General features: G+C 38.3%; 3 protein-coding genes and 1 non-coding gene across 4 annotated transcripts in view; 3 read left to right on the top strand and 1 right to left on the bottom strand.

Annotated features, from left to right (window-relative positions):
• cops6 (COP9 signalosome subunit 6) overlaps positions 1 to 3,964 on the bottom strand; it is a 6,856-nt gene extending 2,892 nt beyond the window's left edge. Inside the window, exons 1-9 of the mRNA XM_014019600.1 lie at positions 3,873 to 3,964; positions 2,570 to 2,695; positions 2,255 to 2,386; positions 1,821 to 1,909; positions 1,248 to 1,310; positions 1,073 to 1,120; positions 873 to 987; positions 668 to 760; positions 367 to 467 (exon numbers count right to left, since the gene is read on the bottom strand). Coding sequence (XP_013875054.1) covers positions 367 to 467; positions 668 to 760; positions 873 to 987; positions 1,073 to 1,120; positions 1,248 to 1,310; positions 1,821 to 1,909; positions 2,255 to 2,386; positions 2,570 to 2,695; positions 3,873 to 3,915 — 810 coding nt within the window. The 5' untranslated portion in view covers positions 3,916 to 3,964. The remainder of the gene's footprint in view (positions 1 to 366; positions 468 to 667; positions 761 to 872; positions 988 to 1,072; positions 1,121 to 1,247; positions 1,311 to 1,820; positions 1,910 to 2,254; positions 2,387 to 2,569; positions 2,696 to 3,872) is intronic.
• Positions 3,965 to 4,055: 91 nt separating this feature from the next.
• LOC106525374 (F-box/LRR-repeat protein 12) lies at positions 4,056 to 6,584 on the top strand. Its single transcript, XM_014019599.1, has 3 exons — positions 4,056 to 4,395; positions 4,522 to 4,597; positions 4,881 to 6,584. The coding sequence occupies exons 1-3, from the start codon at positions 4,295 to 4,297 to the stop codon at positions 5,904 to 5,906; spliced, it is 1,203 nt and encodes a 400-aa protein (XP_013875053.1). The 5' UTR covers positions 4,056 to 4,294; the 3' UTR covers positions 5,907 to 6,584.
• Positions 6,585 to 7,750: 1,166 nt separating this feature from the next.
• On the top strand, positions 7,751 to 12,425 carry aurkb (aurora kinase B). The gene is made up of 9 exons (XM_014019598.1): positions 7,751 to 7,876; positions 8,665 to 8,703; positions 8,938 to 9,019; positions 9,118 to 9,163; positions 9,249 to 9,437; positions 10,909 to 11,047; positions 11,119 to 11,267; positions 11,370 to 11,544; positions 11,739 to 12,425. The coding sequence occupies exons 1-9, from the start codon at positions 7,871 to 7,873 to the stop codon at positions 11,910 to 11,912; spliced, it is 999 nt and encodes a 332-aa protein (XP_013875052.1). The 5' UTR covers positions 7,751 to 7,870; the 3' UTR covers positions 11,913 to 12,425.
• Positions 12,426 to 12,572: 147 nt separating this feature from the next.
• On the top strand, positions 12,573 to 12,654 carry trnal-aag (transfer RNA leucine (anticodon AAG)). Its single transcript has one exon. It is a non-coding gene; the product is annotated as a tRNA-Leu (tRNA).
• The last annotated feature ends 544 nt before the right edge of the window (positions 12,655 to 13,198 follow it).

Raw genomic sequence — 13,198 nt, 5'->3', positions numbered from 1 at the left:
TATATATACAGTATATATACATAGGCTAATAGGCTAAGCTGAGGTTCTCCAATCCATGAAGCAGCTCTGTTGTCCTCCATCCACTTTACGTTGTAGGCTGAGTCATTTCTACATTCTCCTCTCTGTCAAGGCGTTCTGCTTTCATTTAAAAGTTATGATCATCAGATAGAAGAAGACAAAGCTTCAGGGTAGATAAAAGCTTGCTCAGCTTTGCACTCATCATTTGTGCTTTGCAGCATTAATCCATGTGACAATATTTTTTACAGTTGAAGTAAAYGTTTATCAAATAATGTCTAATCATTGATTCTTTTAAACATATCTTTGTGTATTGAAATATAATACTATTATTTACAAAAAAAGACTTACATCATAGAAGTCGGTTTTGAACTTTATGGTGCTGAGGACCGGCAGCCTGTGGCACAGGGCGTTAGCTTCACGGAGGATCTCATGATTAAACGGCACCTCTCCTGTCACACAAACGCACAAAAGAAATGTATTTTAAACAGCGGAGTTTGGTCAGTGTTTTTAAAATATGACTGAAGAGAAACTGGTAATTACAGGTGGTGTGTTTGAGCATGTAAAAACAGACAGGAGGAGAAGAAACCTTCGAGAACAGCTGCTTCTGCTGATTTATTTTCACATTCTTTTGCGTCGGTGCTTCGCTCACCTGCTTCTACGGCTTTGACGTATTCTAGGATGATCTTCACTCGGCTGTGGAGCATTTTTATCGCGCTGTGCTGAGCTATAAGGTGTTCAGCCACTAAAAGGAGAAAAAAATTAAAGTATTTCATTTGAGTGAGAACACGCGACTGGTATTTCATTCTGGAACTGGTTCTGCGGCTAATTTGAACAGGCCCTGTTGCATTTCTTACCCGTTGAGTTTTCTCCGGTGCCGGTGGCCGTCATTCGAGCTACGTGGTCGACTCCGATTCTCTCCGCTTCCTCTGTGGCTAAAGTGTACGTCAGCTCAGCAAACAACATGGTAGCCTGAATAACAAACAAATACACAATTTTAAATGAATTATATATTAAAAAATAACTAAAAATTGAAACCGAGCTGGAAGAAAACTACCTCGCCACTGATGATGTCAATCACAGATTCATAAACGCTAACAGGAAGCTGAGGGAGAGAAAGAGACGGTTTAGAGAGGCTGGTTTCAAACCCAGCGGCGTGCCGCTGCTTCTTTCTTGATGGATTAAAACACAGACTTTTTATTTTATTTAAATTTTATTATGGATGAACTTACATCGGTGTGTTTGGTCATTGGGTTGAGCTTCAGGAAGAGGGGGCTCTCGATGATCTCACACACCTGCAGGAAAAGGAGAACAGAAAGTGTGCAYGAGATGAAAAAGGAACATTTATTAATAACAAAACTTGTTATTCAGCTGCCGTGTAACTATTCAAAGAAATTAAAGATGGCATTTGACGGCAGTATAACTGTTTTTTCAGCTAGCATTTTGCTACTTTTAACTTTGAGCCAGCCTTTTGCTTTTCACCTTTAACTAGCCTTTAACCATTTTTAAATAATTTTATGCAACTTTAAGCTTTAAGTTAGGGTTTTAATCTTTTAGTTTTTAGCTTTTAGCTAGTATTCTGCTCTTATAGCTTTAACCAACTCAGTTTTAGCTTCTTCAGTTGACATTCAGCTATTAGCATCACTACATTTTTGCAGAAAATGTTTTTTTTTTTTTTGGTCTGATTTTTAAATTCTTTTTTTTAAACCAAGCTAGCTGAGGTCATTAGTGATTGTATTATTATTATTAGTGGTATTAGCCGTATTCTGCCTTTCTGCACTGGACAGGCTTCAGTGTTTACATACCTGTTTGTGGATGTGGATATCTGACGGGTCTGGGGGTCCACCTGTGGTGTACCAGCCCAAAAACTCCATGTCTTTGAAGACCTGTTTAACTGAGAAACAACAGGATGTTCCAACAGAAAAACATTAATTTATCTACTTATTTTAAAAATTATTATTGATGACTTGATCTCAGATATGTTTAATTATTCAGCCTAGATCCAATTATATTAACAATGACTTTGTAGTCTTTAATAACTAAAGATGTGGGTAAACTTAAAAGAATAAAATACAAAAAAAAAATACTGTGCAAAAATTCATCAGCAGGGCTTTGTTGTTTCATAATTTGATTTATTTTTAAGTTAAGAGTTTTGTCTAAYACCTTACCATAATCACCTGAATACTGAAATATATCTGTCAAGCTGTGCAGTACTTGGTTATTAAAAAGAATTGCTTACATTGTTCCTCCTTGGTGTAGTAGTACTCCTTGTCAATGTGCACTTTGTCATCTATGGTGTGAGACATGAGTTCAAAGGAGTTCATCACCTCGATGTTTCTACCCTCCTGTTTTCCAATCAGAGCTCCAATCACTGGGACGAGAAAACACAGTTTTCAGCACACTTGTTTATAAGTATGCTGCATTCAGTGAGCCATTCTTCTAACTGCTTGTCAGCAAAAGCAAAAAATAGGAAAAAAAAAGCACTTGTCAAATGTGTTACTTTAATAAAAACAGATATTTGTGTAAGCTAGGTTTTTTTTGTCGGCGTGCGTACCCTGCATAGGTCGCCCCTCCTGGGAGCGGATGCGTATCCAGTGGTCAGATATGTTGAGGATAACCAGAGGGTGTAAGGCCACAGAAACGCTCCCAGTGACCCCCGAGGCCATGACACTGGGGCTTGCTGCAGACACACAGAGAGACACACGAGGTGAGCTTTAACTGGACAGCAGCTCCAACAGCTTCTTTAATGTTGTCAGGTTAAAAGTCCGAACAACCACTGACTGTAACCAGACAAAAAAATGTAACCTGCCACAGCAGATCTCTTCTGTAGGTAACAAAAACAAGTTACATTTAAATTATAGGTTTATTTATATTAATAAGTTTTCAATATTGTGTAGATCAGATGTGACTTATTTTTTTAAATCCCCAACAAAACTTTGAAAACCTTCAGGAAGCTTGAAGAATTATTGATCAATATTACAAAAAAACTAATTCTTTGGTAATGACTTTTGTTATTTGTTTTTGCTAAGTACATACACCTACATACAGTAGCAATGATAAACAAAAATAATGCCGTGAAATACCCCGAGGAGACAAAAGAACCACTTTGTGGACAGCATCCTCATTAAAAAAGAAACATTGTAAAATAAAACGTGAATTATTAATAACAATAGTTAGATTGTGCTGCTGTTGAGAGGCCTGACTGCTGTGGTGATAAATGAATGACCTGCAGTCTATCCTGCACTGTAATAGGAACAATTTGTTTAGATTTGAGGCTAAAATATAGTTCATAATTCTACAAGATTTCACATCTAAATAATGACACAAAACACGTTTCTGTTCATACAATACAAATAACAGGAAGTTATGAGTTTAATTTGTTTCAACATCCAGCACTATAGGGCCGAATTGTATAAAACTTAGTAGAGAAAGCAAGAATGTACAACAAAAATTAAACAATTGATTTATGATATTTATACAGATTGTTTAATTTAAAACGGGTTAAAATAGCATTGACATTCGCAGTGAACAACGTCAAGCGTGTGCCACCCTGGTTTGCAGTTTGTTGACTTGTAAAGTAGTGAATCGTAAAGACATACTGAAGTAAATAAATGTAGTTGTGTTGATCCAAACTCTAGTAACAAAGCAGAACAGATGAGAGAGAATCTATGAAGTGACTGGTTATTTTACTGAGCTTGTGTGTCTGTGCGTTAACCCGCTTATGTCAGCAACCTTCAAAACCGCAAAGTCTCCGCTTACGACTACTCGTGACCAAAATACACAACACGACAGGAAATATTTACATTCATCCATACTGATGTCAGACTTAAATGACGGGATAAGAGATAAATACTTGCCTGCCCCATCCACTTCCATTCCTCCACCATTGCTGGTCGCCATCTTGTCCGGTGTTTAGGCAACAGCGGCCCCTGGAGTCACAGAATGCCACGGTCACATAAACCGGTGCAACACCCGTACAGCGCGCGGGCGTCGGGAGCAGTTCACCAAACGAACGCGAGGCGGCGATACCTCTGTTTTGAAAAAAGCTGCAGCGCACGGGTGTTGTCATAAATTTGCCAATGTTCCTGAAAGAAAGACGACATCGACCGAGTCCCTCTACTGTTAGAAATAAAAGGATTTTAAATTGAGATTTCAGATCGAGTCTAGGTCACACAGTCGACGAGCTGCTGTTTCCTGGGGGGGTTCTGATTTGGGCGCAACCCGTGTGCGTCTGAATATTCTGTCCGTGTGGAAGATTTTCAGAGTTTTTGTAGACAAAATGGACGAATTTAAAGCCTGTAATCTGGATTTCTGCCCTGAGAACATTTTAATAGATGTTTTATCGTATTTGAACGTTAGAGAGCTTGTCAGAGCTGGGAGGTAAGTTCTTATTTTCGTTTCTTTCTTTGTTGTTATTTTAACAGTTGTGTGTTTTGTTAGTCTGCAGGGGGGTTTTCCATGTTGTGACCAATACCAAATGAGTGAAGTTTTTGCTTTTCTTTCTAGAGTGTGTAAGAGGTGGAAACGCCTTGTTAAAGACCAAAGACTATGGAGGAATGTTGATTTGACCTCATGGAAAGGGGTAAGATTCTTACTGGAAATGTGGCTTTACCACTTTTCATCTGTCTTTTTCAATGAACATTAGTGAAGTGACATTATAGCTGCTTTATTATTAAATGCATGTTTCAGTATGTATTGTGTTAGTAATTTAAATGTGTGAGAGTTAAGAAATCTTAGAAAGAAAAAAATCTAATTAAAGAAATAACCACTGAGCTTTAAGCATTTTTTAATTGCATATTTGTTGACATAAACTTGTTTTTCTTTTTGCCCTCAACTCGCACACACATTAATGGACCGTGTGCCAGGTGACCTCCCGCATCCTTTGGGTCCTCCTGCGCCAGTTCCTGGGTTGCGGACTGAGGAGCCTTCGCTTGCGGGGTCTGCTGCTCTCTGCCCGAGGCGGCACCTTCCTCTCCGAGGCGTGGCTCAAAGCTCTGTCCACGAAATGCCCGCGCCTCAGCAAGCTCTACCTCCTCCACTCAGATCTGCGGAGTTTGCCCAGCTGCCGGGCCTTCCCTCCGTCTCTGAGGGCGCTGGAGCTGTGCAGCTGCGAGCTGCCTCGGGATTTTTTCAGCCAAAGCCTGCCCGCTGCACCTCACGACCGAGCAGAAGCCACGTCCAGTGCTTCGCAACAAAGACAGGAGAAGAGAGGCAAAAGGCTCAGCTGTCATTCGGGAATCGGCATCGAGAAGTTGGCCCTTAACAACGTGCCTTCGTTTACAGACCAGCACCTTCAGAGCCTGACGTCGTGGGAAAGGCTGAGTCGACTGGAGTTACGCGACACCTTTCGTGTAACAGCAGACGGGCTCCAAAGCTGTGCGGTTAATGCAGCTGTGGGTGTGGAAAGGCTTTCCAGACTTAAATTTCTCGAAATAGGCGTTACGGGACGACAAGGCTACCCRTTGCAGATGGCCTCCCTTGGGTTGAGGGCAGGCTGGATTGGACTCGAGGAGCTGAGCCTTGGAGGTAAGGAGGTGGCGCCGGGCCTGTTCTGCACCAGCTATCTGAAGGACCTGAAGCACCTGTGTCTTTGGGCCTGCACGCTAAGCGAGCTGCAGGTTGTGCGGAGCTGCCGGTCGATCAGTGGACTCCGCCGGCTGGAGTTTCTGGATGTGATTTTCCAGCCGCGGCAGATCCCGGACGAGGAACAGGGAGGTGGCGAGGAACGGCAGGACGAAGAGGAAGGAGGTGCGGATGACGATGTTAGTGATGGAAACAGGACTCAGGATGGAAATGACCCGTTCCTAAGTCTGCGGCGATCACTGACTGAAAAGCTCCCGTCCTGCGCTTTAGTTTTCACCAACTGCACTGTTCAAATCAACCCAGACTGAATGTCAGCATGAAATCCCTTTTCTAGGGCAGATGTGGCTCAAAACTAAAAAAAAAAAATTTTGGCCAATAATTTAAACCTTGGCTTCCTAAATTCATATATTGAAGTGTCCTTGAGGAAGCATCCTGATGCATCTCACTAATCCAGGTAGAAAAATCTAAAAAAAAATTGTTTAACTTTAAAGATGTCCTTGAGGAAGAAACTGAACTATACATTAGTCCAGAGGCTTTCATCGTGTTGACTGTAATTCATCTGTGTGTATGATAAAAGTTTTTGTGTGTTTAAAAAGGAAGTGTATTTAAAGGAAAACAAAAACTCTTTCAGTTATCAATAAGAAGACAAATGTTCTTAAATGCAGTCCATTTTACACTTTCACACAATCTTCTGTGAATTTGCATGTAGAAATAATTAAATAATAACGCTTTATTGTGTCAAAAGCAAGTTTTCATCGCTCATGTGGCATTGCAGTTTACCGCAATATTTTATATAGTGCTTTACTAACTTTATACATTAGTATTAAATGTTAAAAATGAAGAAAAATAATAGAAATCATCGGATTTTTGTAGGAAAAACACAGAAATCATACCTTGATGAGATTAGTCAGATAATTTATTTGTTTGAATCTTCAAGATTATTTAAGATGTAGGATATTTCTTGGTTTTTTTTTTTTTTTTTTTTCTTCAAGATTATTTAAGATGTAGGATATTTCTTGGTTTTTTTTTTGTTTGTTTTCAGAAATGATTATTTTTCAAGTTTTGAGCCAATAAGTAGGTTTTTGCCCTAAAGTGATTACATTTTTTTTCATAATTTGTCAACTAGCAGATTTGTTTTAGTTGTAGAAAAAAGATAAAAAGAAAAACAAATCTTTTTAGCACTTCTTCTGTAATCCAGTTACATACAATCATATAGCAGAACAGTTACATTCTTCAGTGTTTGCAAATATGCAGGTGTCAGAGTCAAACTGCAAGAAACGGCCCACCTGTTTCCTGTCGCTAAACCGTTAATGTATGCATTCAGAAAGCATACTTTTTGTCCATGTGATGGAATGCACCGTGCAAAATTGGGAACAGAGAAGTGGACAGTGACAATGTCATGAAAAAAGGTTGTCCTGGGCTTTAATTGTGAATCTTGTAAAAGCMGAATTGTTTTGAATAAACTTTTTCAAGGTCTAATTCTCAGTTTGTCAGTTTTTGAAATGTATTTATAGGGTGTGTAGTTCTGTAAAAACAAACTACAACATRTGTATCTCCACAGCAGTAGAATTTCATTTTTTAAAGTAATCTCAATCATGTTTTGTGTGTATTTTAGTGATAGATTCAATTCCATTCAAAACACATTATTGATCCCAGAGGGAAATTATATGTTGTAAYTCATTTAACTAGAGTTATTGTAGCTGGTGATAGCTGTGGGCAAGAAAGATCTGTAGCTGTTTGTATTACAACAAAACTGAAGAAGCCTCTGACTGAAGACAATGTTTTCCATGACAGTGAAGAGGATGGTCAGGGTCAATTCAATTCAATTCAATTCAATTCAATTCAAAAATCCTTTATTGATCCCAGAGGGAAATAAGGCTGTCCACAATAAGATAATTTAAGATTAAAAATGCAGATATTTGTAAAAACCCATAGCCAGAATTTCTATTTCTATGAAATATGTCAGTGWTCTATGATTTGCTTTGAAATATAACATGATTTATTTCATAACTGATTTACAAGTAAGGGGGGGGAAAAGGGGGCGGGATCATTATCAGTCTCGACCAATCATATACTTCGTTTGGCAAAAATTCTAACCAATGGTTGTTCTCTTTCTTCAACCTTCTGACCAATCACGTTCGTTCAAACTGGATTTTTTTTTTTGAAAACCGTTGGCGGCCTGGGAAATTTAAAAAGAATAAGACGAAGGTTTTCAAACAAGGAAACAGACTTTTCCACGCTGCGCAGTTAAAACGTGTTTCATAAAACTGAGATGCAGGTAATGCTATATTTTCAAACTGAACTTTATTCGGGTAACACATAAAATCCTTAAAAACTATTAGCTATAGAATTGCTGACATGTCAAACTAAAAGTGCGCTAACGTTTTAGCGATCGTTAGCTCCCTAATATCTGCACCTACTTTTATTTATCAAACATGCAACATTACGCTAAAGGTAGAAGACAATTTAGTGTATCGAATGTTTGACAAAAACGTGCACCATTAACAAAATCTCGAGCTCTTAAGCAGCGAGTTTAACGTTAGCAAAATGTAAATCGTTAGCTTGCTTCTAATTCAATCTGAGTTAGTTTCGCCATCAAATCATTTTTATTTCAGCTTTGTGTATTTTTCTGTATCCTTCAAAAACTCTCACTGTTTAATTGTGCTCAAATTGCTCATTAATAGAACACGTATTTCTTGTTGACACAGATTCATTGTATAAAACAAAAGCTACATAATAAAACGTAATATAGTTAAATTACTAAATTAAATCAACACAAAATACTAGCTGTTCAGTTTGATCAGAACTATTACGTTACTTACCATTTATTTAATAACTACAGAAAGTAGTTTTGAGGTCAAATGCCACACATCTATGTCAGAACATATAAACCATAGTTATCCTGAAAATATATAGTTTAGTGTACTTTTTTACTTCCTGTATGCTGTATATAGAGTTAGTTTTGCTTGCTGATGTAATTTGGAAACAGATTGATAAATTTTAGACAATCTCTACTGTGTTTGTGAGTTGATCTGAGCCTTTTTTTTTTTGTTGTTTATTTTACAGAATAAGGAAAATTATGAGCCCAGAGGTCCACAAAGACCGGTAAACACCAATTGTTAGAAGTCATTTAAGTAAAACTACTAAAATGATACAATATTTGCATGGTACATCGGAATAATTTTTAAAATAAGTGCTGTGAAATCATGTAAGAAGTAGTCATTTATTTTGATTTATTTCACAGTGTGTAAAATACATAAGAATGATTTATCTAATTGACGTTTGTGATCAAAAGTTTCCTGCTGCATTTTATTAATTTTTTTTCACTGTGAATATTAGTTTGCAACCCCGAGTATGGTCACAGGACCGCAGCGTGTTCTGGTGAAGTCACGAGCAGAAACGAGCAAAAATGTTGTCACAGGTACCAGCGTCCTCCTCTCATGCAGATCTAAGCTTTACAGTTTGATATCTGCGTTTGTACTTTGAATCTGTCTGTTAAGCTTGTTTTGTGACTTTTAGGTCCTGGAAGAGAATGTGTTGGCTCCCCTTCAAGTTCTCTACCAAAGTAAGCATACTTAAATGCACTTACTGGATATGATTTGTTTTTTTGTTCAATAAATAATAAACTTATCTTTTTATTTTGATGTTAGGAAACTTTTCATTGATGACTTTGACATTGGTCGGCCTCTTGGAAAGGGGAAGTTTGGCAACGTCTACCTTGCAAGGGTGAAGAAGCTGCAGGCCATTGTAGCGCTGAAGGTGTTGTTCAAGTCTCAAATGGAGAAGGAAGGTGTGGAGCATCAGCTCAGGAGGGAAATTGAGATTCAAGCCCACCTCAAGTTAGTAGCTCACATTTTTTTTGTCATTGTGTTTTATTATGACCAGTAATTCTCAAAACGTTGTTTACACAATGTCTTGAATGATAAAATCATAGTTTATTATACCAGTTTACAGATTATTTTCAGTATGCTTCTGTAGATTCTAGGGCTGTGTATTGGCAAGAATTTGGCGATACGATACATATCATAACAGAGGAGTCACAATACGATATATCCCGATATATTGGGATACTGTAAGCAAGGCAATATATTGTGATATATTGCGATTTTTTTGTCCAAAAATTCTATTAAATAAAAACCTCTTACTGGGGAAGAAAAAAAAAGAAAAGCTAATGTTTACTTACAATGCTAATGCTACCCTTACTCTCTGGCATTCAAGAGGTAGAGGAGCCAAATGCCTGGCTCACTGCTGCCAACTAGTGGTCAGAGGCAACATAAAAATGGACGGTTGGCAAGAAGGTTGACATTTTAAACCTTAATTAAAAATCGATACAGGGCTTTAGAATATCGATACAGTATCGGGAAATGAAATATCGCGATATTTCAGTGTACCGATATTTTCTTACACCCCTATTAGATTCTAGGGCTGTGTTCTGGCAAGAATTTGGTGATAAGATACACATGGGTCACAATACGACATATCACGATATTTTGAGGTCCTGTAAGCAAGGMGATTTTTTTTGCTATTTTTCCCAAAAAATTTAATAAAGAAAAAACTCTGTTTTATTTGCATTTTATATATTCTTATTTCATCTATATTTTCAATGGTTAGGCCAAATGTGTCATTAAACAGTTTGAGAACATATTTATGGCAGATTTTACTTTTATAATATTAAGTTATTATAAAAAGAAATGGCGACACAGTGGCTCAGTTGGTAGAGCCTCTCAGCAACAAGGTTGCTGGATTGAATCCTGGTTCAGAACCTTTCTGCATGCAGAGATGCCATGTCCATCCAGGACCTGTGACCCCTGTGATTGCTGGATATGGGCACCATTGACCCTGAAAAGAAGATGTGCGTTAAGATAGATGGATGGGTGAAAATATGGTCACCCATCACACAAACAATAGCCTTTATCTTGTGCTAAAGTTCAGTAAACTGATGAAATGAGGCGCCTGTGTTGCTATCACTGACTTTTTGTTTTTGAAACTTACTGTAAGTGTTTTGTTTATCTGGTGAGAAGGTTTCCATTTTAAAACAAAAGATGCAGAATTTCAAGTATGTTGTTGGACTGTTTGAATTGTCAGTCTTTGACATGGTAGCGAGATGCTTTGTTCACACATGTGAAGATGTAATATTGGTGTGAAACCATCCGGAGGGTGAAGCTTGAGTGCTGCATGTGACTATTACACACCAGTTTGCAGCAGAGCAGCAATGGAAGTGGTGGCTCAAGAACAAAATCATGTTTGATTTTACATTGCCTGACAAATTTCCTTTTTAATTAAAAAAAATTTTTTTTTTTTGTATTTCAGGCATCCAAACATCCTGCGCTTCTACAATTATTTCCATGACCGCAAGCGGGTTTTTTTGGTGTTGGAGTATGCCCCACGTGGAGAAATGTACAAGGAGCTCCAGAAACTCGGACGGTTTGATGATCAGCGAACTGCAACGGTAGAAGATTTGTTGTTGGAAACTGAATTCCAAATACTCTGTTGTTTTTTTGACACTTCTCACATTCCCAGTTCATGGAGGAGATATCTGATGCACTCATCTATTGCCATGAGAGAAAAGTCATTCACCGTGACATCAAGCCGGAAAATCTTCTTCTCGGCTTTGCTGGAGAGCTAAAAATAGCTGATTTTGGTTGGTCTGTTCACGCACCCTCTCTAAGGTGAGAAGCCACAATGTGATGTCTAAGCACCATTGTTCTTTTGTTACCAGTCGTTTGTTTTCTATCTTCAACTGCTTCTGTTCACCTCCTGTTCTCGTCCAGACGTCGTACTATGTGCGGGACGCTGGATTACCTTCCTCCAGAGATGATTGAGGGGCACACTCACAGTGAGAAAGTGGACTTGTGGTGCATCGGAGTCCTCTGCTACGAATGTTTAGTTGGCAACCCACCTTTTGAAACCTCCACTCACACAGAAACGTACAAAAGGATTATGAAGGTTGGTGTTTGTGCAAGGCACCATAATTATATGTGAAAGGGGCTTGTAAAAAAAAAAATCATTCAGTATAGTTAAAAGTAGCTTAATTTGTCGTATTTGCTGTGGGGTGGGGGGGACTTTAATGTGTCTTGTATCATGTTTGGATGGAGTTTCCTGAATATTCTTTGTCTTTTTTACTGAATTGCTATTTTCAGGTGGATCTAAAGTTCCCAACAGTCGTCTCTGATGGCGCACGGGATCTGATCTCAAAGCTGCTTCGCCACAACCCCAATGACCGTCTCCCTCTTAAGAGCGTCATCGAACATCCATGGGTGCGAGCCAACTCTCACAGACTTCTTCCTCCAACCTGTGCCTCCAAGAAGTCCTGAGCCGTCCAGGCGGTCTAGCTTTTCCCCTCTGAGCGGTGTTTTGTCTGTCCACCTCAACAATATTTAGGGCCAGCATGAAGGGGTATCACAGCCAAATGCTTGACACAGCCATTGTTCTGGCACATTATATTTTATATACACCCGATTCCAGTTCACTGTTTTGCTAGATTAGAAGCAATCTTTTGTTTTAAGTATGTAAAGAGAGTTTCCTCTTTTGTTTCATAATTTTTTTATTATCAAAACAAAAAACTGCAGATTGTTTCATTTGATMTTTTATTATTATTATTATTTCACCAACTCTTGTGTCCATCTATACTTATTGTGTGATGTTCTTTAATTTTTGTGCATGTGGTCGAGGTTGTTTTAAGATGTTTTTCACCAAAGTAACTACTTTTAGGATGCAAGTATGTTCTTCAGTTGTTAAAGATGAGTGTACAAGTTGAACTTGAAAGCCTGTGTTAGCTATTCCCATCATTTTTTTCTAATTTTTTAAATAAAATATTACAATTGTCATCTTGTTGCTRTTGTTTATTTATTTTATTTTTTCCCCTGAGAATATGAGTTTGATTTAAAGGTCTCAACGGCAATCTAAAGTCYATGTCAGTGTGGTTCCTTTGGTTTTATGTGTGACTGGTGTTTGCTGTCTGTTCATGACAACATGGTAGCGTGGCCGAGCGGTCTAAGGCGCTGGATTAAGGCTCCAGTCTCTTCGGGGGCGTGGGTTCGAATCCCACCGCTGCCACATAACTTTTGTCAGTTTTTTATCCCACATTTTAGTCACGATGTGCGAATTTACGTTTAAGACTCGTCCGAAAACCCATATCAGAAAACTGAGAACAGGACATTCGACAGTTAATCTGTCTCAACTTTTAAAACAATAATTTTTTTTATTTAAATAAAACGAATCGCACATGGGTAAAAAAAAAAAAATTAAAATAAAAAACGTGGGGCTGTGTGATGAAGGTTGGATACGTTCGTGAAACAGAAAAAAGCAGGACATTACACTTACCTTTCCGCTTACTATTTTTTTTCTTAAGATAACTCTGTTGTATCATTTGTGTTGACCAACTTTTATTTTGTGTCCCATCGATTTCCAACTTTTATTTTGGTGAGGGGGGGGCGCTTTATCGAAGTGCTTCCGGTTCATGCGAAACGCTTTTTTTTTTCTTTTCTTTTGATAGACCAGCGAACGTCACAACCCAAAACATACACTTACCTTTCCGCTTACAATTTTTTTCTTACGATAATTCTGTTGTATCATTTGTGTTGACCAACTTTTATTTTGT

The sequence above is a fragment of the Austrofundulus limnaeus genome, unplaced genomic scaffold (assembly GCF_001266775.1).
Source record: "Austrofundulus limnaeus strain Quisiro unplaced genomic scaffold, Austrofundulus_limnaeus-1.0 Scaffold224, whole genome shotgun sequence".
Lineage (NCBI taxonomy): Eukaryota > Metazoa > Chordata > Actinopteri > Cyprinodontiformes > Rivulidae > Austrofundulus > Austrofundulus limnaeus.
The sequence above is the reverse complement of the archived record's forward strand: the minus strand, read 5'-3'. Positions and strand labels throughout refer to the sequence as shown.